The 24453-nt window shown below is 41.9% G+C and overlaps 1 protein-coding gene across 4 annotated transcripts in view; it reads right to left on the reverse strand.

The window, feature by feature from the left end:
- The window catches only part of znf385c (zinc finger protein 385C), a 151704-nt gene that overhangs the window by 79223 nt on the left and 48028 nt on the right, over window positions 1–24453 (reverse strand). For all 4 annotated transcript variants that reach the window (XM_020094292.2, XM_020094291.2, XM_020094287.2 and 1 more), the window contains one exon: window positions 10894–11223. In XM_020094292.2, the coding sequence (XP_019949851.2) occupies window positions 10894–11221 (328 nt within the window). In that variant the 5' untranslated portion in view covers window positions 11222–11223. The remainder of the gene's footprint in view (window positions 1–10893; window positions 11224–24453) is intronic.

Raw genomic sequence — 24453 nt, forward strand, 5'->3', positions numbered from 1 at the left:
GAGAGAAAGAGACAGATGGATGGTCTGCAGGTCACTCACAAATTACCTTTGTTGTTTTCTATAAGATCATTTAAAATCCATACTGATACCGTCAGTATGTATTGGAGGAACTGGAAAGTACAGACTTTCGATAAAACTGCTTTCAGATATGCACAAGACTCCAGATAATCTCCTGATATTATCCGGAGGGGCTCTATGTGAGAACACAAATGTCTGAATCAGAGGCCCAGGATTTTCTCTGGAGTTTCTCCTGCCATCCCCCATAATAACCCTGGATAATGTCTGAATGGATCCATGTGAGAACACAGCAGGATATATATGTTGATAACATTTCTAACATGCGACAGATGCAAAAAGGAAAAAGGCAAAAAGAAAACAAATAACTCAGGAGAGAGAGGTACCATACACTTAGAGGGTATCTACGAAGAAGTCGATTTAGAATGAAAGTGAGATTTGAGAGCTTTTATAGTGATACAGGTGTTGTAAACAAAAACATGTGATTTTCACTCATCCTGCTCCCTTCATGCTGCACCACCCCTCACCTGAACGCTCTGGAGATTTCTGTTTTGTTGTTAAATCGTCTGAACAGAGAATCTCCTTCTGGGTTGTTCTGCATAAATGTAATTTATACTCAATGGTTATGTTAAATCAGTTCTAATATTGTTGGAAAATGTTGTTTACTGATGAATCAATTCATATTTTATGCATTGTTATTTTAATGCAAGTAAGTTTGAGAATTTTGATCATTGTTAATTTCTCTTATTTTAATGTATATATGGGCTAATTTATTAGGATTCCAATGTTTTACTCTATATAGTAATAATAATATTTATTCTCCGCTAAAAAAATCCATATTATTTGGGCTCTAATTCAAACACATACTGATTGAATGCAAATGAAAGGAGTTCAACTCTATTTGGAGATTGAGAATAACAAAAGGGCACAGTGATAGCAAATGAGGTCAACTGTGAGCGAGAAAGAGAAAAGGGTCGTCTGTGATCGGTGACCCAGCTGCCAAAAATACTGTTGAAAATGACTGATATTTAATGACATTTAAAACACTGGCAAACAGTTCATTTCATTTAGCAGATACATCTGAGGCGGCTCTGGCTCTGTGGCTCTGCGCACACAGGCCAGATAAGGGCTGATAGTGAGCTCCGCTTGGCCTTAACCACAGACAGAGCCAGTCGACCTGTCAGAGCCCGGGTAAACACAGACATCGGCTGATTTTTGAGAGACGCGCCCCTTCTCCCTGTGGCCTTATGAGCGCCGCTCCTCGTGTTTCTCGCTCCACTGGGCCCTGTGTGTCAACCTCGCATGCTTTGCCGACCTTTTCCCAGAGTTTGAACTGCCGTCATGGAGGGGGCTCTCCCTGGGGCAAAGCGGAGAGCAGGGAGAGAGAAAGGACAGTGAGCAGGGGGATCTGGGGCGGAGGGGTGGGGACAAAGTGCAGGACTCCACAGCCACATTGCATTTCAGGAGATGTGCACACCTGCCCACTGCAGACAAAGACAGCACAGAGAAAACATGCTATTCTAAGAGTTTTTAATTCAAAGAGATATTAAATAAGCCACTGCAAAACCATATTTAACCTAATAGAGTATGATACCCCTAATATTGTATTCCAAATGTTTTTGAATTATTACTATAGATGCTACTACCACTATTACAAATGTTAATGTTTGCCTACAGTTTAAATTGACATCATGCGGAAGCAAGTATATTTCCTGCAAATATACTTGCCATCAACCAGCAGATGCACTCCATATAGGCTTTCATAGCAACTGATCAAACAGACCAACCAGAGAGATCAGAGGAGACGCACACCAACAATCTATGCGCATGTATGTCCAAAGGTGTGGGGAGGAGAGAAGTCATTTCACTTCGCTGGGGGGAAAAAAATATAGGGAAAATGGCGATGCAGCACAAAAATAAAACGCAGATGCGCCAAAGCATTCATGCAGAAAATCCTTGCCTTTAATCCAATTCTGCACGCTTTATTAAAACAGAGCCAGGGAGATAGAATCAGACAGGACTAACGATGAAGAGGAGGCTCACATTACACAAACACACTTCAAAAAAATGTGCACAAATCAAAGGAAAGTAGGGAATGGAGGACCATGTCAAAAAATGCAAATTCTCTCTCTCTCTCTCTCTCTCTCTCTCTGAAAACACATCGGAACATGTCACATTTATGCCTCCTCACAAAGCTGCAGAAGATTAGCTCAATAGAAAATACAAACAGCCACACAGGCAAACAGTGTGCAGTCGGTCTGTTAGATTTATAGATCGACAATCTGAGCCACAGCAAACCAGGCTGCTGTTCATTCTCCTATGCCTCTTCTCTCTCTCCACATCCTTCTATCATCATTTGATCTTCTGCTCTAAAAACGGGAGATGATTTATTGTTCTGCACTATTAAGCCGTGTGCGTTATTTGCATGTCCACAAGGCATTTCAGTCAGGGGTGCGGTCTGTTTTATTTATTCATCTCTCACCTTTTTTGGCATGTCTGGCTGTGTGACTATGGCCAAAATGAATAACAATTATAGGGGATTACTGCCCATCTCCTTCAGAAGACGGGTGTCTCTGCTGCTTATTGGTGGGTCAGAGGAAGTCAGAGGACTCACCACTGAGGACAGCGCGAACTGAAGGAGGATGGAAGTACCTGTATATGTTCACTCCCTAACAAACACACACAAGAGAACAATGAAGATCAAGACACATCTATCTGTCTTAGAGTCGCCTGCTATTTATAGAGTTTCCTATAATCAGATGTTCATATATATAGAGACCATGGATTAAACATAGAGATGGACGACACGCTTCACGATCTTTGGTTGGATCTCCACTTTTGATGTCATTTGGATTGGCATTTGGGATTGGGGTGTGGAGCCATGGTAGTGAGATCCCTACAATACATCTGTTCGACCAATCGCGAGTCAGCCTCAGGTTCCAAACATGATCGTGACTAGAGCTACCTAAATGACAGACATCGTCTTTGAGAAAAACACATTTATTTAATGTATGTTCTTTGACTTTTTACCTGACTTTTTCCCATTTGTAAGCATGGAGGAGCTCAGGTTTAGTACCCTCACTGAAGCCACCCGTAAGGGGGCGATCAAGACCTTACCTTGGCTAAGACGATGGTCTAAGTCAAGTTGCACTTACATGTAGCACTTAGTGGTTTGGCTTTCTTTGAAGCTAATGTACTTAAATGGTTCTTGCTGTTTTGAGTTTGTACCCTCATGGTTGAATGCACTTGTTGGAAGTCGCTTTGGATAAAAGCATCAGCTAAATGATTATAATAAAGAACATTTGGCTCCACTTTTAGATGCAAACTACATATAGCCTGTGAGGAAGCAGATCAGTGAAAAAACAAAGCCACAGCTATAACACATTCAAGCAATCAAACTTCTCAGATGTAGCTGATATGACAAATCAAGACGACAGCAAACAACCTCGTCACAAGTCTTTTGAAAGTGTGTTGTAAACATACGTCTCCGTGTGAATGTGTGGGTGCACCATATAGCCTCGCACCACACGTGTGATGCACAGACATTGGTGCTGTGAAGGCGTAATGGTGTGCAAGACGTTTCCCAGAGAGACGGATGTAATGAGATAAGGAGAAAAAGAAATTGCATCTGGACTCGATTTCTGTTTTCAAGAGGAAGCTACACGTCACTCATTCATGTCACCTGCGTTGGCTCCCTTGGTTTTTTATGCTAATAATGAAATTAATAACAATAATATGCAACAAAACTACTGAACAAAGGCAGATTTGTTTTGATGGATGTTAATCGTCTATAATCTGTGCACTGGTAAAACATCGACCCACCAGCAATCCCTGTTCTGCTTGAGGTTTTTTTTTGGTTTTTTTTGCAGTGGCATTGAAAGATTGCAAGTGTTGCCACAGTTTTTCTTTCTTGACAGGATGAAATATTGCCAACATTAGCAGGTATAAAAGAACCATCACAACTGAAAAAATACTTAAAGTTCTTCTTTTGTTAAGTTTTTGTTTTCTAAAGCAGCTTTATTTTATCTCCAGGAAACTCTTTTTGCTTCAGCCTCGTGGTGGAAAACATAATCTGCATCCAACCACCTTCCTTTGAAAATGATTGTATAACAAAGAGAGTCGGCTCCTGGTGTTCACGTCTAATTTTTATTATCATCTTTTGTGAAACATTATATATGATTCAGAAAAAGGCCATACACTGAATAAATTAGCAAGTAAGCTCACATTGTCATCCAAACATCTAGATCCTTCCTCTACACTTTCTTCTCCACGTAGTATTCTACGGATGACAGAGTAAAATAACTTAATAACAGGCACATTCATCTTTTCGGCGGACTGGCTGCACCACATGTCTGACATCAATGCCAGAAGGAAAGAGAGGAGAGGAAGAGGAGAGAGGAAGGAAGGAAGACAGGATAGAGAGGGAGAAAAAAAAGAGCCTGGACCGACTGTCAGCTCAGTGAAGCAGAGAGGGAGGGCAACGCTCGCCGACATGGAGACGATTCGCTGGGAGACACACACACACACACACACACACACACACACACACACTTTGTGGAAAAACGTTTCTTTTCTTCATTCACTGAGTCTTTAAACCTACGAACATCCATACGAGAGACAGATGTCTTGTACTGTACATATGTCGGCCGATGTAAACACAGATGCACCGAAGCACGTATTTTAGTTTTCCAAAGCACAAGTTAGAGACTCTGCAGCATTTTAATTTTCTAAAAATATCGAGACATGCAGGATGCACACATATATACAGACGGAAGCACGCACACAGTCACACACACGCACACGGCAGCGAAGCTGTGGTGAAGCTGAGGACACAGCAGGGCTGGCTGCCTGAGGGAGTCAGCAGAAGGTGAGCAGAGATAAGGCTGTGTGATTGTGACTGCATGTCAGGGAGAATCTGCACACCACAACAGTTCAGCACAGCACAGCACTGCACTGCAAAACACAACATGGCGAACAAACACACACCCACAAAACTTTCATGTATGTGGTTCACATCACCTGCAGCAGTGAACCAAAACAGAGAATTTAGACGACGGATGCTCTGTTGCATACAACTCAAGTTTCTTATTCATTACAGAATTGATTACGTTTTTCTTTTTCATGCTCTCTGGTCTCCTTCACCCTGAAACCACCAAACCCACCTCAAAGATGACAACGGGTGAATGATCAAACAGCATCAACTCGTGTTTTCAGTTACGAGCTGCACTTGCACATGCAGCAGAGCAGACTAGACCTGGAAGCAACCTGACCGCTGACAAACAGGTCCACGGATGATGCTATCGCCCTCACAACACATACCACCCTCTCCCATCTGGAAAAGGCGAACACTTATGTGAGGATGCTGTTTGTGGATTACAGCTCAGCGTTCAACACGATTGTGCCTGCCAAGCTCGTCCCCAAGCTCAGGAGCCTGGGTCTTAAAACCCCCTTGTGTAACTGGATCCTGGACTTCCTGACGAGCAGACCCCAGGTGGTGAGAATGGGCAACCACACCTCCTCTTCACTGACCCTGAGTACCGGGGCCCCTCAGGGCTGCGTACTCAGTCCCCTCCTGTACTCCCTGTACACGCAGGACTGTGTAGCAACACACAGTTCTAACATCATCCTGAAATTTGCGGACGACACTACCATCCTGGGTCTCATCTCTAACAACGATGAGAGCGCTTATAGAGATGAGGTAAGGGGCTTGGTAACATGGTGCCAAGTCAACAACCTGTCTCTCAACGTCTGCAAGACCAAGGAGATGATCGTGGACTTCAGGAAGCTGCAGAGGGGGGGTCACGATCCCATACACATCGAGGGAGCTGTAGTGGAGAGAGTCTCCGACTTCAAATTCCTCGGTGTGTTCATCAAGGATGACCTTACCTGGTCCAGACAAGCGGACTCGGCGGTCAAAACCTCCCAAAAACGCCTGTACTTCCTGAGGAGACTCAAGAAGTTTGGCATGTCTGCCAAAACTTTAACAAATTTCTACAGATGCACCATTGAGAGCATCCTCTCAGGCTGCATTACTGCCTGGTATGGTAGCTGCTCCGCTGCTGATCGTAAGGCCCTGCAGAGGGTGGTGAAGACAGCGGAGCGTATCATCGGCTGCCATCTCCCTTCCGTGCAAGGCATCTACAACACAAGATGCCTGAGAAAAGCACGGAACATCATAAAGGACCACAGCCACCCAGGCTATGGAATCCTCACACTGCTGCCGTCTGGAAGACGTTACCGGAGCATCCGAGCACGGACTACCAGACTCACAAACAGCTTTTTCCCCCAGGCCGTAAGGCTTCTGAACCAGCAACACTAACCCACTGAACAGTCGCATCACCATGTACATTCTGCTCCCTCATTCATACAACTACACTTACTACACATATATTATTTAATTTAATACTTAATTTAATATCCCGCACTCCTTCACCCTGTAAACTGCTGCTAGCCCCTCATTTAAATTCAAATTTAAACTGTTGTACTATGTTATATGTTAAAAGTTATATGTTGTTACTATGTTGTATGTTAAATGTTAAATGTTATGTTAAATGTTATATGTCACTAGGTTATATGTTAAATGTTATGTTAAATGTTATTTACTAGGTTAATGTTAAATGTTATGTTAAATGTTATTTACTAGGTTAATGTTAAATGTTATGTTAAATGTGTTATGTTAAATGTGTTATGTTAAATGTTATATGTTACTATGTTATATGTCATATGTTATTATATATATTTTTTTTATTTTTTATTTTTTTTTTTATTTTTATTTTTTTATTTTTTTTTTATTTTTATTTTTTTTTTTTTTTTTTTTTTTTATTTTTATTTTATTTTTTTTTTTTTATTTTTTTTTTTTTTTTTTTTTTTAATATTTTTTTATTTTATTTTATTTTTCATTTTATATTTTTTATTTTATTTTTCATTTTATATTTTTTATTTTTATCTTGTATTTCCCGTCTACTGCGTAGATGTTGCCTGCCATGTCACAAGAATTTCACTGCTCTGATGACGCTAAGTTATTTGGTGCATGTGACAATAAACTTTGATTTGATTTGATTTGATTTGATTTGACAAGCACATGTGTTGTTCTGTGTTGTTCCGCCATAAGGAGAAATAAGTGACCACTTGTTCAGTTTGTTATCCAAGGATCCAGCAGTGAGAAGAGACAAACAAAAACAAAGCAGCTGACCATTTTTCTGCCACTGTAAATCTGTTTTAACAAGGGGCGGCTTAATTCTGAGAAAATAATATAGTTAGACAATAATAATAAAAATTATTATTATAATCATATGTTCCATGTTATCATGCTACACACAAAGAAAGACAGACAGAAGGAAAACACAAGCACACACGGAAGAAGACATATAACACATTTTGCATTAAAACATCCGTCTTCTCAGCAAAAAGTCAGGTGTATAAGTGCTTTGTGTATACACACTAAAACCCCATTTCAGCTACGTATGTGTCAGTCTTATGTGCTGATCTCAGGCCTGGAGATAAATCTGAAATGTTTACAGTTGAAAGTTTTCTGTCAACACTGGCATTTTCAGAACATATTTTTCAGTTTTACTGCCCACATTGAGAAAAGTACCCGAATGTCATTTTTTCCTCCTCTCTAAAAAATGCATAATTTAAACTTCAGACAAACAAAAGCAGATGACGTACTCCTCTCCCCTATGGTCACTACATTTCTGCTTCACAAGAGCCACTTGTTGTCTTTGTTTGTTTCTCTGTTGTCAGATTAAGCAAAACTAGAATAGTGATTTGATCCATCTTCATAACTGCTACATAACAAAGAAGGCACTGAACAGAACTCCATCATCGAATAAATATTTTATACTCTCTACTATGTGTTGGCTATGTTTATAAAAAGTCAGATGATAATAGTACATTTACAGTATTTATATAGCACTTCTCTTGTCTTGGCGTTTTTTACACCTGAAAGTAACATTTCTAACATTTCATCTGGTTAGTTTAGGTTTTACATTGTAATTTAGGGGTCAAACTAAAGACTTTTGTATGACATGGGTCCTGTTTTCATCAACTACCTTAACAAGTTGACATCCTCTGCTGAAAAACGACTACAAATGGTTCAGATTTGGGCTTGAGCCAACAACCATTTTGATAATCCATTAATCTGTCAATCTTTTCTTTTCATGAATCGATTATTAATCAGATTAAAAGACAAAAGCTACATTGTATCCTTTCTAGCAGTTTATTAGAAAAAAATATTCCAAACTTCTTGTACAATGTTTTGTATATATATATATATGTATATATATTATATATTTATTACAGACAATCTGCAATAGGTTCAAGATATCTTAAATTCACCTCAAATCAAGATACCTTAAGTTGAGTTTGAACTAGTCAGAATGATGTTGTCGATATTATGAGCTTGAATAAGTTACATGAGTCAGTAAACCAATACTGAACTGAAGTGATGCCAATGATAATAGGAGTAATTCACATGGAAGTAATAATGCACATGATATTAAACATAGTATGATGCTAAACAGTAATATGGGACATGAAAAAAGTAATACTGCACATAGTGTATGAACAAAGAGTTTTTTAAGGACATATTTTTAGTGCTTCTGAAATAAAGGTTCAGGTAGATTTTGGAGAGGCTTCAGATATTTGCAAACTTGAGCTCTAGGTGAGTCGTCCTTAATCAAATAATCCCAATTTGATCTACACATATAGACAGATAACTGTGACTAAAACCGTTATGGAGAGTAGATAAACAAAGCCGAAGCTTAACTGATGCCAAGCGGATGATGACGTGTGATTATAAGTAAACTGAATTACAGTGTTCTCACGTAGTGCAATGAAACATTTCCTACAACTACGTCTGACACCAGCAATATGCCACCCGTCTCACCCGACTCATAACAACAGACCAAAAACAACCTCACACAATATAATCAAATCTAAACTTAACGCAAAACAGCTCTTTTCACCCTCTCCATGTAGCCACAGACTAAAGTGAGTAAAGCGGAAAATTCAATGATCTTAATATTGTTTTAACAACTAGAAATAATCATCTCATTTACTTTCCTAAACAAATCATGTGCTTAGTAAAATGTTGTCCAATCCTGCTTTTTCCAACTCCAGTTCATTTCAAAGATTAAATCCTTATTATTTGAGGACGTACACATAATTTTCTATACCTGGCTAGATTTCTGTTACATCCTGTACAGGTATGGCTGCTTCCGATTGGTACAGGATGCTGCTGCTATAGATTATTACTGGTTAAAGAAAACATGACCGATTCTAGGCTCGCTGCACTGGCTTCCTGTATGTTTTAACGTTGATTTTAAGATTTTATTACTGACTTTGAAAGCTTTACGCAACCAGGCCCCTGTGTATATCAAGTACTTATTTACTTCCTATGAGATCAGCTGACAGTCTAATGGTATTTCCCAGAGCCTGACTGGTGAATAGAGGAGACATGCTTTTTTATTGATGTTTTATTGTTTTATCTTGTAAAGCACTACATAACTTGAAAAGTGCTACAGAATTTAATTATTATATGATTGTTATTATTAACTGTATCTCAGATATCATGCGACCGCTCCAGAAGCTCACACTACTAGCTCTACTTAAAAAATAGCTTTGCACAGACGTAGGCAAAAGCAAATTTTAGTATTTATTGTACTCCTTTTTATTTAGCAGAACATTATTAGAAATAGAGTAAATACTGCAAGAATAAACACTTACTGTTGTTCAATGAGCATGTTGGAGTGTTTGGTCATTAAGTGTCTTGGTCAAGGATTGTTTACGTAAACTCCCAGAGCTGTCTTAAAAATTACACTGTTATACAAGCCTAGTTATTTGAGGTCCACCTTAGAAATATATTTTCAGGACGTAACATTTAACAATATTGTTAGATTATTCCTCTTCCTTTCAGAAATTCAATATGCTAATGTGAGAAAATACCTGTTTTAAATGTTGGCAGGAGGACTGCAAAAACACACACACACACCTATTTAAATGCACACTAAAGAACAAACTGTGTCTTGACAAATTATCTATGAGACCCTGCTGGCTGTTGACAGTGGGGCAGGTATTGGCCACGTGATTGGTTAATTCTGACAAACGCCTTGCGGCTCCAAAACTTGTTATACTGAGACAGTCTCCTTGTTTCCCAGTATCGAAAACAAAATGAGCAGCCACCTACTGTGACCCCCTCAGCCTTCAGGCGACTTGTACTATAAAGATCCACTCATCCATGACAATTAACAACCTGAACTGGTCTCTCAAAGTATTTTTTAACTTCTATATATATAATTTTAGTGGGGTGTTCGAGCTTGTGGTATGACAGTGTGTTTTTCTTGAATTTTGTAAGTGTTTTGTTTGGTTTGCATCCTTTTGGCAAGGCTGAAAAAGCAAAAAAAAGAGAGAGGGCAGGAGTCTGAGCGAGTCAAACGCAACTGAATGATTCCCCTGCAGTACAGTCCTAATCGAGGCTGTGACTGGAATGAAAAAATGTCCAAACTCACTCTATAGCCGCATTACTTCCAGGAGCACAACCATCAAACACAACCGGCACTTAATTAGCGTCTCACTTTCTGACTTCATTCAGTTCTGTTCCACAGTGTGTCCACAGCCCAAGGCTCTGTCTGAACACATTTCAGCAAATAGAATCCAATTTGTTTAACTTCTATTGAATACAAGTCGTGGGAATTGGCACACAGAGGCTGGTGACAGTGTGCTGTGAACAGTGTGTGGGATTCTGTTAATCTGCACGGTCCTCTTGTGCTACACAGTGTTACCAATCCAGCTGCAGAGCACTTTATCCAATGTTCTGCGTACATATCTAATTGTGAAAACAATGAACAAACAAACGGTCGGTCAAACAGCACTGCCTACCTGTGGTGCTTGGCACCTTGCCATTGCTGATCTGCTTGAGTCTCTTCTGGTGGGATTTGCCATTGTAGTGAATTTGGGCCTGTGCAGCTGAGTTGAGCTGGATGTTGCAGACCTCACACAGCGTGTAGCTGCGCAGCTTCCTCTCCCTTTTGGGTCTGCAGAGTGCAGCAGGCAGGGCGCCCCCCGGTGAGTGCTCGTCCGGTACTGCACCCTCATCCTGGGTTTCGCAGCAAGGCTCCACATCCATCTGACCTCCCAGCACTGCACCAAACCCCCTCCTGTCCAGGTCGGTGTTGGGCAGAGCTGATGGGCTGAATGGACGTTTCATACCTGTGATAGAAGAAGAGGAGTAGCACAACAAAAATTCATGAGGCAGCTATATAGAGAGAGAGACACGACATACTTAACAGGAGGACAGATTTATATCTCTATATAATACAGGTTCATTTTACAGTTAAGGCGTCAAACCACAAGTTTTCTCTGGAGTATACATCAGACGCTCTCTCTCCCTTTCCAAGGCATCCCTGCATTTGCATGTGCAACTCAGTGAGAAGGAGGAGTGAGGCCATGTGTACTGATGGAGGTATATCGTTTTCCCCAGCGTGGCCCGACCAGACTCACCCAGCATACAAAGCCGCCCTGTTCAAACTTGATAGCCACCGGGGACACACTGGAAAAAATACCCCTGATTCCCAAAGCTTTGTAGAGTGTGTGGAATCTGACCCCTCTCCTGTCTGAAGCAAGTCGTGCTTGTCATCGCTCTTCAAACACAGTGGCACCTCCTCTCCACACACACACACGTGCTCAAGAGGCATCAGAAGAGGACAGTGCTGGGCACCACTGCATACATGTCCCCACTGCACAGTGGGTGCAGCCCAAGTGGTGGTGGTCCTGGGGTGTGATCAAGCGCCACTTGGGGGAGACAGAGGGCTGCAGTGTGGCTCTCTGAGGACCAGTGAGGCCCCTCTGTCAAGCCGCTTCACTTTACTCCATGCTTGCTCCCGCAGTAGCTGTGCAGCCTTTGTGGAGGATCAAGTGGATAAACAAGAACACAACAAGGAGTATATAACACGTGAAGAAGCCCAGAGGATGTTGGCAGGCATTAAAGTTCAAATTAGATCAGCTAAAATACAGAAGCAAGTGAGTAGCAGCAAATGAAAACCTCTCTCTTCCATTATGTTTGCACAACTATAAAGACCTGAGTGATGGATATGAGGGGGGTCAACAGGAAGCAAACACATTTCTGTCAAAAGCTGCAGCTTGAACACCTCAGTTTTTCAGCAGAGCTCATGAGGTTGGAGGAGGAAGCCTTCAAAGGACAGACGTTGTCACAAAGAGGAGCAGTTTGTTTCATATGCAGCTACTGTCTCTATAAATAATGGAAAGGTGGGTCCACAGTGGCACTGTGAAGGATTGAGACATCAGCACTGAAAAAAAAGTCCCTGAAATACACCCAGCTGTGCATTTCTGCTGCTGGCTTATTGCCTCCGCCTCAAGTTATTTACGTAAATACTGAAGCCACTCACACACACTCACGCACACACATGCACGCAAGCACATAGAGAGACCAAAATGAAGTGAAGTGGAGTCTGTGATGCATACATACCTACATGCATGAAAATACTCTCTGTCTCACACACACACACACAGTTAAAAAACACATTAGGGCAAGCAGCCTCTATGAAAGCTGCTATTCATGTTGCCAATCTGGGAGCACTCAAGAGGCTCCATCAGATGTTTTCTCAAAAGCTTTGAGCAACGCTGCTCTCTGGCACCGAATGAAAAAAATCTCTGTGGTCCTCGACCACGCAGCCTCCGCAAACGCCTGCCAAACTACTCAGTAACGCACCCCAAATTAGAATCTTTGTAAAAACAAACTCCCTATTGAAGACCTACAGAACATAACATACAGAGCATCCCTCACATCCCTCTGTAATGAAGAGTCGACATTATTCATAGTTTTGGTCTTGACCTCTTGTTGGCAATTTTGTGATAAGGTTAAGCTTTCTGCAGAGCAGGCATGACCATTAACATGGAGACCAGCCTGGCACAGACCTGACAACATTGCGCTCAAGATGCTGACAGTTGATCGTTTTTTGGTGCAATTTAAATAAATAAAGCTTATCTTAGTGGCCGATTCAAGCATCGAGTTTAGGTTATTTCAGATTCGAGAATTAAGAAGAGTTTTAAACTTTTAATAAATAATGTTTTGCTACTTTGATTTTTCTCTTCATGAATATATAATGTTTAAAAATAGATGTGGTTCTCTCTAAAGGTGCTTTCTAATAGCTCTTTAATAAAAGTTGCAGCAGTGTTGTTGGACAGAGAAAGAAATTGATATCCTGTCTGAGGGTGTTTCTATAAACCAATACCCTGGATGTCCTGCACTTCAGGTTTCTGAAGCACAAGCTACTTGTAAGTACAGTGGCTGTGAATCCCCCTGCTGTTTGGAGGCTCACCAAGACCAAAGGTTTTCATTGCTCTCATGCACGTATCTGAGTGTGTTTGTACTGAATGTCCTGCAGAGACTTTCAAGATTCTTTCAGCTCTTGGTAGAAGCTGTGCGAGACAAGAGCCCACGCTGTGTGCGCTCACAGAGATCTGTGGGATGACATGGGCCGGGAGACTGTCAGGGGGTAACCCCTGGAGGGAGAAGAGGGAGGGAGGGCGGGAGGCTCTCCCAGCCTTGCCATGTCTACCGTTTCTGCTGTCTCATGTGCCCCTATATCCAACCACCAACCCACACACGCCTGCGCTGCACAACCTCCTCCCTCGCCTCATGGGAACCATCAATCACTGCTGAGATCTTGCGGGAAGACCCCGGCTCACTGACCCTCGTGGCTCAGCAATAAAAACTCTATTTATGATCTTGTGCCTCCTGCTCACCCATCCTGAAATACTATAGCACTTTCCCCCAGTTCAAACTAGCTCCAACCACTGGAGGACCCCCCACCCATCCACTGTGGCCCCACAGTTGGCATGAGGGCGTCGGTTCTTCCTGGTGCGGCCAGAAATTGGCTTCCAGATGGACCAGTACAAACACTGCAAGCATGTTAGCAGCTTCTAAATCATACTGATGAGGGAGGGTGGACACTGTAAAGTGCACACACATCACATTACCACATATACTACAGATACTTCAGCACATGTGTGGACTGTTCACACACACGCAGCCATGTGTGCAGCTACAAGCACGGGCTGCCTCTGATTCTGTAAACAAGGACCACGCAATTCTGCAAACATGCACAAGTAAACAGAAGCATTTTGACGGGACTAAATATATCCTCTGTCGCCCAGAGAACATTGACTGACCTCAGATATGCAAACAGACACTATCACCAAATATGAAATTCAAAATAAGCAGACAAAAATCACAGGAGTCAGAACACACATACATATTATGCACACACTGTCTCTGAAGAGACAGACAAATGGAGAAGGTAGCCAGAGAAAAAGAAGAGGTGCAAAATGACCAGTTGTTAGGATTCCTGACTTTTAAGCAGCTCTGACAGTAAGGACTGTGGGCGATGAGGATGTTTTGTTCATGACATATTAGGGCCAGTAAGATTACAATAATAAGGTCGTAATATTCCAAGTTGTAGAAGAGTAAAGTAGTAATTGGTAATTTTGGGCTATGATTGATAGTTTGTCAAGAAACAACGTGATTGTTTAAAGATTCATCGTACACATGTAAATGGACTCAATGGAGTGTATTTATACAGTATATAGGACTTGTCCAGTCATCAACCTCTCAAAGTGCTTTACAGAACAAGACACAATCACCCATTCTTGTACACATTCATCTAGTGCAGCACCTTTTTACCCCACCATTCACACACATCCTTCAGGGGCAATTTGGGTTTCAGTATCTTACCCAAGCCCACTTCAGAATGTAAGTTGGAGGAGCTGGGGATTTAACCACCAACCTTCTGGTGAGTGGATGACTTGCAACATCTCATGACCCAGAGCATATAACTACAATATAGATATGATTTCCAATCAGGGCATTTATAAGTTCGGTAGGAGACAACACGAGCCTCATAAGTGAGAGGGAGAGGAAGGGAGAGATGGTGAAGGGAGACTAAGGGCGATGTATAATTGGCATCATCAAAGTATCATTACTGTCATTACTGCTGTATTGTCGTTACTGCAACTACAGAACGGGCCTGAGGTCTTTGAAGCTCTGTGTCTTTGTGTCCAGCGCATCAGTGTTGATTATGGAAAGTCCAGGCTACAGTTCCCTAATGAGTGTAATTATAAACCAAATACTACTGTGCTTATTAGAAAAGAAGCTTCAACTACAGCCGGTGCGTTTCAATCGGAAGTCTCAAGCTCGGACAGAGTGTGTGCAGTTCCCGTCACGCTGAGCCTGCAACCACAGCCGAGAGTAAATAAAAAGCAGAGGCACATAAAAGTGTTTTCTCTAATCTTTGTTTGCAGCGGTTCTCTACTGGTGCACGGGGGGGGGGGTCTATTCCCTGTGTGTGTGTGTGTGTGTGTGTGTGTGTTTTTACTTGCGTGCATGTGTTAGCTTGCCCTTGTATGTGCCAGTGTGTCGTTTACTTGGGGACATACAGCCTCACACTGATTCTATCGCTGTGGTGACATTGAATTAGTGTGCATGCGGGAGTGTGTGTCTCTTGCATGTGTGTGTGTGTGTGTGTGTGTGTAAACCTGCACAGGTATATATCGGACAGAGAGTATTGGAAGAGATAAAAATAAGAGAACAATTTAGTGCAAAGAAGAGAAGGAGATAGATAGATAAAACAGTGACTTATGATTTAAAATATAAGGCGATAGAGAAAGCACAGATGATTCAACAACCAAACACATAGATTCTTCACACCAATTTAAATCATGTTGTGATGGAAAACCTCCAAAATGACTGAATTCTTGCCTCAAGACAAACTGAAGTAGAGAGATGTCCAACCTGTCTGAGGTCAAAGGTCCTGTCATTTTTCTCATGACAAATTATGGCACAGTAAACATATGAATCATGTGCACGTAAAGATGAGTATGATATTTAATAATGTGTCTCTTAAAGATGAGGAGGAATATCTGCTGATTTTAATGTGTTTGTCCCTGTTTGGCAAACATAAATAAATAGGAACAAATGTGCATCAACAGAGCCTGATTGATATGGATATTTTGGGGCCAGATGCCAATACCAATGTTAAGGTGTAAATATTGGCCAATACATACGTATTTTTTTTATTGTTAATTCCTAAGAAATGTTATTGAGGCTTGATTGGGCTTTAATCATAAATGGAGGTTTTTGTTTCTTGCATTGTAACTATGATTTCATAGCACACTGTACATGTATGTCTGTGACTCTTGCTCTGCAGCCTGCACCTCAGTAGTTCTGTCCCCTGCCTCTTTCTACTGGCTTGTTATTAAATGACATATTTCTCTTGCCTCCTCTTCCTGTGCTTGGGTAATGCACCCAATCAAGCCCAACATGAGAATGTGATGCCAAATACCAAGATTTACAACTTGCAAAGAAGCACACAACCACTGCAGTGAATAGGCCGAGTCCATCTGTTGTGGCCCAATTCGTTTTTCAACCACAAAAAAAAAAAACTGAACAGCCCAGCCCAGTTTTTGCACAACTATTCAAACATTCGTCTGTCTCAAGAAAGCTAAAGTTAGATTTGTACGGGAAAAACAAGCCTATATTTGCCTTGTTCACATTTCACCACAAACTCAACTGGGGGAACTGCCCAGTAAGAGTAACCACAGACAGTGGGAGCAGTTCCATACAACACAAGATATACGTAGACACAGACAAGCCCAGGCTCAACCACAGTCACAAAACACACATTGCACAATCAACCAACTACACACACACACAAGGATGAGGGGACACAATCATTATTCTCACATCCTGCAGGGCAGACATTTTGGATGGCAATTTGTCCAAAGGCCTAACAGGTGTTGATTTTACTATCTGCTTTGCCCGGTGCTGTCAGCCTCCTGTCAAGTTCTGCCTGCTTCAGCAAAAACATCCGACACAATCATCAGCATCTAAAGCAACACAGCATCATCCCGACAGTAATGAGAAATATCTGGGAGACATGTTGAATCTGTCCTCAACCACAAATAAATCCAATTAATTTCATAACGAGTGACCGTCTGTAGCCCTGAAGGAATCTGCTGGCTGAGGGTGGGGGGTTACACAAAAACGCTGGCAGAGTCGCACCATCGGTGACTGGCGTACACGGAGGTTCCCTGACGACAGGATTCAGAAATAGCATCAGGGACATTTGCCACCTCTGGCTTAAACATTCATGGCTCAGAGAATCGCTGTCTTACCCTTCACTCAACTTTACAGTAAATTATGGCTGAAATAAGGAAGTTTGCCACCTCCAGGGAACGACTCTAGGGTAGTCTTTCAATCGTTTAATTACAAATCTGTTGTATAAGATTCAGACAGTGTTGTGTGCTTCTTCAGATGTCTGGGGAGCGGGATTAATTCAGCGCTGACTGGACAGAGATTTTTGCAGAGAGAGAGTCGATGGATTTTCACTCTCAGATAAGAGACTTTAATCCAGTGTATATTTAAAAAGGATGAAACAGGCTAAGTAAGAATGATGTGCCTCTATCAACTCATCTCCTTCTCTAAACACCAATGCAATTACTGTCTAATACGCTCCAATAGTTATCTCCCGAGCCCACAACGCAGTGACAGAACTATGTCATTTTCCCCACACAGCTTGTGTGACAAACAGGTATTGCATGCACTCCCCAAACGAGCAGTGGAGAGGGAGCTCCAGCCAGAATAGGAGGACTAATGGAGATGTGAAGAACAGACTGAAGAGAGGAGGAGGGATGGAAGTTGGGTGTAGGTGCAGGTTATTCATGCTGAGAACTATTTCCTAAGGAACTTCCTTCCCTGCTTGCAGATACCTGCTCCCTCAGTGTATAAAAGTTGTTCTGCTTATATTTTTTAAATGTGGGTAGATGATTGTAATTCCATAAATAAAAAGTACACTACAGTGAATCAGCTGACATCTGCGAATGGGAATAGCTTGTGACCAAGGGGCGGAGAAGATTTGTACAGCAGATGCAGTCTCTAACACAGTCCAATGTATATTTGAGGAATGTCTGCTGCTTTGACTGCACACTATTTAGACAAGATTGACCAATACAGATTCCAACAGCTGGAAGAGAGAGAGGGGAGAAAGTTCAGGGCTCCTGCTGTCGTGACATTAATATAATCATGTTCGTCTTTTCTCTCAACACATCAGCACACAAGTCATTGCTTTGCTTTAAATCTGTCACAGCACATTTGAAAAACTGCCACTATGATGCTTTCATAGTACAAACTTTGCTGACAGCATCATACCTTGAAGGCTTCAGATGTTTCATTTTGCAAAATTGTGTTATTCGAATAATACAACTTAAAACTTTTTGATGTGAACATTTACTTTACTTTGATAAAATAGACTGTGTGAAAAAAGTGAATTTATTCTACTTTAAACAGAAACGTCACACGGGTGTAATTTGAAACATGTTCATGAGAAAAGTCAGTGATGTGTATTTATATATCTTTGCTATGTATATAAACGGTTTTATCCTTTATTTCAATGCTCTTATTTTATTCTCATTCAAATAAATCCATATAAATTTACCATACAGAGGAGGCAGAAAGGCCCAATGGTAGTTTAAATATTACTATTCCAGAATATTCCTTCATAGGAAACATAGGTTTAATCTGTCTACATTCATATAATGTCAATGCGTGAATGTGTTGTTGTACTGATTTAATAATGATTTGTGTCATCAGACTGAAATCACTTGTGATGTAATTCAAGATGGATGTTGAAGTCATGTACTTTTACATTTTGATGGAGTCACAAAGAAGATTAACTCAAACGCCCTGATGGAATTCATGTCAACATTCATCAATAAGAAAACATAAAATAAATGAATAAGGTACAACTTAAACTTTATTTGTAATATGTTTCTATGTTAGATGGATAATGCTTCTAAGTGTCTTATTTTGTTTTTAAATGTGAGAGAATGGCATTTCACTTCCATGTATGCTGTGATCTGTTTTATGGGAGTTCTAAAAAAAGCCTAATCTGAATGTTGATTTTGTTTGTTTTCTATGTTTTTTTTCTTCATTCTAGTCTTTCATTGATTATAGTAAGAACTCTTCTGAACCTGCCAAAATTCACCTTAACAGGTGGGAGATCAGCACAAACATACAGTGTCCACCTCGAAGGGAGAGTAAGACAATAACTGGCTACAGACACCAACAGTATATTTTGCCAAATGAAAATAAAAACAACTGACTCTAGAGCTGCCAGATTCAACCTGTCTCACTGGATCTCTCTGATGATGCCAACATTTACAAGAACTCCTAATGAGCTGCTTCTTTTCATCTACAGTATGTGCCTACCTGGGCTCGGCCACTGCGGAGAGTTGTGATTACACTGCAAGGATTTGATTGCATTAGCCTCATTGCTACCTGTCGTTAATGACAGGGAGGAAATTCATTAGACACAGAGAGCTGGGTTGGGCTCCCTCACATAGACACGCTGACAAATTGCCTCCATTGTAAACACGTGTAATTTAGTGCAGGGTGTATTTATGCAGCAAGCGAACGAGTAACTGCATCTTTAAGCATCTGGCATCAAATGTTGAATTGAAGAAAAAGGGAAAGAAAAACTGAGCATCTTAAAACAGAGAAGATAAATAAGACAAGTAGAAACTAAACAAACTATACGCACATTCACACACAACATCACAGCTGCTGGAAGTGGTCTCACAGGAAACCCCAAAAGCAGAGCTCTCCCAAAAGCTGCTAGTGCTGACACAGAACTGCTGTTTCAGCATTTAGAAAAGAGAGTGTGATTCAGCTGCACATGTGCATCTCTGTGCGTGCGTGTGTGTGTTGTTGTATCAAACAGTGAGTGTCCAACTGTATTATCCCGGGATCAGCTACGGTGTTGACACTGGCATTCAAAGCTGTCCTTGCCAAAAAGTTTCCCCGAGATCCATCAGTCCCTGACGCACTCCCAATGCCAGCTCCGACAAGAGGGAAGGATTACTAGGTGAGGAGCGAGGACACGCGATATTTTTGTCGCTGTGATTCTCAGAAGGACACACAGAGACGAGGAGATAAATGATATAAATATATTTAGAAGGGTAGATGAGTACAGTGAGTGATGGTAGGAATTACACTGCAAGAAATATCCTTCTATACATGCATGCATGGACTGATAGCATCCAACGAAAAAAGCAAAAGATGCTCGAGCCTTTTCACAAATTTCTGGCCACTTGAGGGCGATGTAACGAGTTAACGAACACTTGGAAAGGTTTACACGGCATACAGCATAAATAAATCAGAGTTCATGTGAAGTCATGTTTCTGGCCACTTGATAACTCCTTTCAGCTTTTTTCAGCTTCACCAACTCCTGATGAAAATGTCTGGCATTTTAGCCACTAAGTGTTCCGTCATGTTCACATGACAGTTTCTAACTGTGTCCGTCTGCCATATGGTGCAAGCAGGGCAAGTTGTGCACAGGTGGTTTTGTCAGAGCTCTTTCACTGGAAAGAGCTGCTGCTGCCTCGATACAGGGCTGAAGAGAGCAGGGATGCAGGCCAGAAAACCAATAGAATCAAATAAAAAGAACTTAAAAATGATCTCAAAGAGCTGATGGAAAATGGGAGTTGGGGGATGATAATCCACTGGTTTATTATGAGCACCCGCTTTGACATTATAGAGAAACATTGTTTGGTGAATGTTTTAATCAGATGTCTTCACAATATCTTGTGATCAGCAGAATATAAGAATAAAGATCACTGCAAAAATATCTGACCTTAAAGATAGCAACATCAAACGACAAAGAAAGTTATGAAGTTCTGCATTAAACTCTAAATACAATCTTAAAGCATGGCAACAAAGAAGACCTGCTTGATGAGAACTTTCACCAGCAAGTAGGTGAGGCAGAGATTCACACAAGAGTCCGACAGATTTATCAAATTGCAGATACAATCCTTTAACCGACAGACTGGTACCAGCATTTAAGTTTGCTGTTTTAATGTAGAAAATAAGCAATAAAAAAAGATGTGCATTTCAAATTTTCTTAATTCAAGTTCTATATATTTGGTTGTATTTGTGTTTTCTTTTTATATAATTTTTACAATAAAGATTGTGGTTAACTGTAAAATAACAAGCCTTCATTACATTTATTTATCACAAAGGTTTGATGATGACATCTTAGGAATCATTGCCAATTCAAATATAGGTATTTAAAAAAATGTACTGTTACTAATTTACACGACTCTCAACACTTTCATTTCACACTGTCATGCTGGTAGGAGTCTCCACTGCATCACATACTGTAGCTGGAAACGTGTTTATTCCTCTGACATGAGTGTATTTATAACTTGAGATGATAAAAACAGAACTGTGTAGAAAATATTGGATTTCCTCACTTATCTTGTTGAAGATCTCATCCAAACCATCTAGATTTCAATAATATAAAATCATTCTTAGATAGTTTTTGAAAAAAAGACTGTGCCTTTAACCAGATTAACAAAAAGAACATTGTTATAACTGTCATAGCACAGTTTTCTCTTCATACAACTTAAACGTAATGAAAAGTCAACGGTGCTCGAAAAGATAATTAATATCATAATAAGGAAAGTAAGACTTGAAGTGCCTGTTTGAGGAGCATCATAAGAAGAGAGAACATCAGGTGAAAGGGGAAGATTGTGGTGATTCTGGTGTTGGTGTGTTGTGTTTGTCTCCCCCTTCTGTTCTGATCCTGCAGGTGGTGTGTGTGGCAGGGGGTGTGGCTGGCTGCAGCTAACAAGGCACACCTGCAATCATTCACCCATCATCCCCTCCATAAAAGCCTGGTCCTGACTCCACTACTCTGCCAGTTAATTCCGTCTAGTCCGGTAGCGTAAAGCAATGCCAACCGTGGATTCTTGCTTCTCGTTTTCTTTGTGTGTTTTGCATTTAACCCGTTTTATTTTCTTTTTCTACACAGACTCCTCGGTGTGCCTTGTTGCTGCTCTTCAGTTTTTGTTTTCCCTCGTGCTTGTTGTCCGGTGGATAGTTTGGCCAGCCAGCACCCTGCCTCCACAGCCTGCCCGTTTTTGTTTTTGGTGAAAATAAACTTTTCATTAACATTGTAACTATTCTCAGTGTCTGCTTTGGGGTCCAACAAAGAACCACCCCATAACAGAATTAACTGGCCAATATGGACCCCGCAGATGCTGAGAAAGTTAAACAGGCTCTTTCGAACCAAGGAGTTCGCATGGGTCAGCACGAGACAGCTCTAAAAGAGATTATGGAGGCGCTCCAGAATCTCTCCTCCAATATGGCACAAGTCGGTGGCCGCTTGGACCAGCTGTCTACTCACCTCGCCACGACGACGGTTCCCGTCCACACTCCAGCTCCGGTTCCAGCTCCAGTTCCAGCACCACCACCACTTCCCATCGCTCATTCTGCACAACCCCGGGAACCCTTCATCCCCACGCCCGTCAGGTATTCAGGAGAATTAGGGTCATGTAGACAGTTTCTTCACCAGTGCAGTCTTGTTTTTGATCAGCAACCACTCACATATTCCTCAGACCAGTCGCGGACCGCCTTTGTAATGAGTCTCCTGTCGGAGCGCGCCGCGGCTTGGTCTGTTGCCATTTCACACGCTAACTCACCCATCTGCGATTCCTTTCAGTCATTCTCCGCCGAATTTCTCAGGGTCTTCGACCATCCCCTACGTAGCAAGGAGGCTAGTAGTCGGCTCCTTTCGCTACGCCAAGGACAGAATTCAGTCGCGACTCATTCCATCGATTTCCGCATTCTCGCAATCGAGAGCGGGTGGGATGAGCGAGCCCTACAGGCGGTTTTCCTCCGGGGTTTGCGGGAGGAGTTAAGGGATGAATTAGCGGTTCGGGACGAGACCGCCTCTCTGGATGACTTAATTTCTTTAGCCATTCGCTTAGATAGTCGGCTCCGTGAGAGACGTAGGGAGAGATCAGAGAGAGAGAGACACGCACCTCCCGTGAGACAGACAATGAGCTCTCACCATCGGGGTTCTCCGGAATCTTCTCGCCCGCCATCTCCTCCCCACGGGACTCCTCCGCGGACAACCTCTTCTCCTCTCTGCCCCGAGGAGCCCATGCAACTGGGGCGGATGAGGCTCACTCAGACGGAACGTCAGCGTCGTCGCCTCCAGAGGCTCTGCATGTACTGTGGTCAGGGGGATCATCAGATGGCTCATTGCCCTGTTTTGCCAAAAGGGGGGGCTCATCAGCCACAGGAGGAGCGCTGGTGAGCCACTCATCTGTTATGTTGTCTCCTCCTCGCCTGCTACTTAAGGGCACTGTTTCATGGTCGCAGGTTTCCTTACCCCTGTCTGTCCTTATTGACTCCGGTGCAGATGACAATTTTATCGACTCTGACTTTATGATTCAATCCAACATTCCTTCTGAGCCCCTTCCTCAGCCTAAGGATGTGTTTGCACTTGATGGTAGGCTCCTGGCTCGTGTCACTCACCGCACTGTTTCCATGTCACTACTACTCTCCGGTAACCATCACGAAACTATATCCCTTTACATTATCCCATCTCCCACGTCTCCGCTAGTGTTAGGTCTCCCCTGGCTAAAACTCCATAACCCACACATTGACTGGTCTACCTCCTCCATAACCAATTGGAGTCTTTTTTGTCACTCCCATTGTTTACATTCTGCCATTCCCTCCAGAGGAGCAACCACACCATCTCCACCCAAGCCGGTCGATCTTACCTCTGTTCCCTCTGTTTACCATCATCTCCAAGATGTATTTAATAAGGATCATGCCTTGTCCCTTCCCCCTCATAGACCCTATGATTGCAGTATCAATTTGCTTTCTGGTGCCCCCTATCCGTCCAGCAAACTGTACAATTTGTCTAAACCGGAGAGAGATGCCATGGAGGCATATATCACGGATTCTCTCAAGACCGGTCTCATTCGACCCTCCTCTTCACCAATGGGAGCTGGCTTCTTCTTCGTAGCCAAGAAGGACAAGTCGCTCCGCCCCTGTATTGACTATCGAGGGTTAAATGACATAACTATCAAGAATAAATATCCCCTCCCTCTGATTGACTCAGCCTTCGGGCCCTTACACGAAGCGACCATCTTCACAAAATTGGATCTTCGTAATGCATATCATTTGGTCAGAGTCAAGGAGGGGGATGAGTGGAAGACCGGTTTTAACACTCCTTTAGGACATTTCGAGTATCTGGTTATGCCTTTCGGTCTTACAAACGCACCTGCTGTTTTCCAAACACTTATTAATGATGTATTGCGGGATATGTTGAATAGGTTTGTTTTTGTTTATCTGGATGACATTTTGATTTTCTCACGCAATATCAAGGAACATGTTCAGCACGTAGCACTGGTGCTGAAAAGACTACTGGAGAACAAGCTGTATGTTAAGGCAGAAAAATGTACCTTCCATGTTCCATCAGTAAGTTTTCTGGGTTTTATTGTGGAGAAGGGACAAATTAAGACCGACCCTGCCAAGGTTCAGGCAGTGGCCGAATGGCCCACTCCTACATC

The sequence above is a fragment of the Paralichthys olivaceus genome, chromosome 5 (genome assembly GCF_024713975.1).
Source record: "Paralichthys olivaceus isolate ysfri-2021 chromosome 5, ASM2471397v2, whole genome shotgun sequence".
NCBI classification, from domain to species: Eukaryota; Metazoa; Chordata; class Actinopteri; order Pleuronectiformes; family Paralichthyidae; genus Paralichthys; species Paralichthys olivaceus.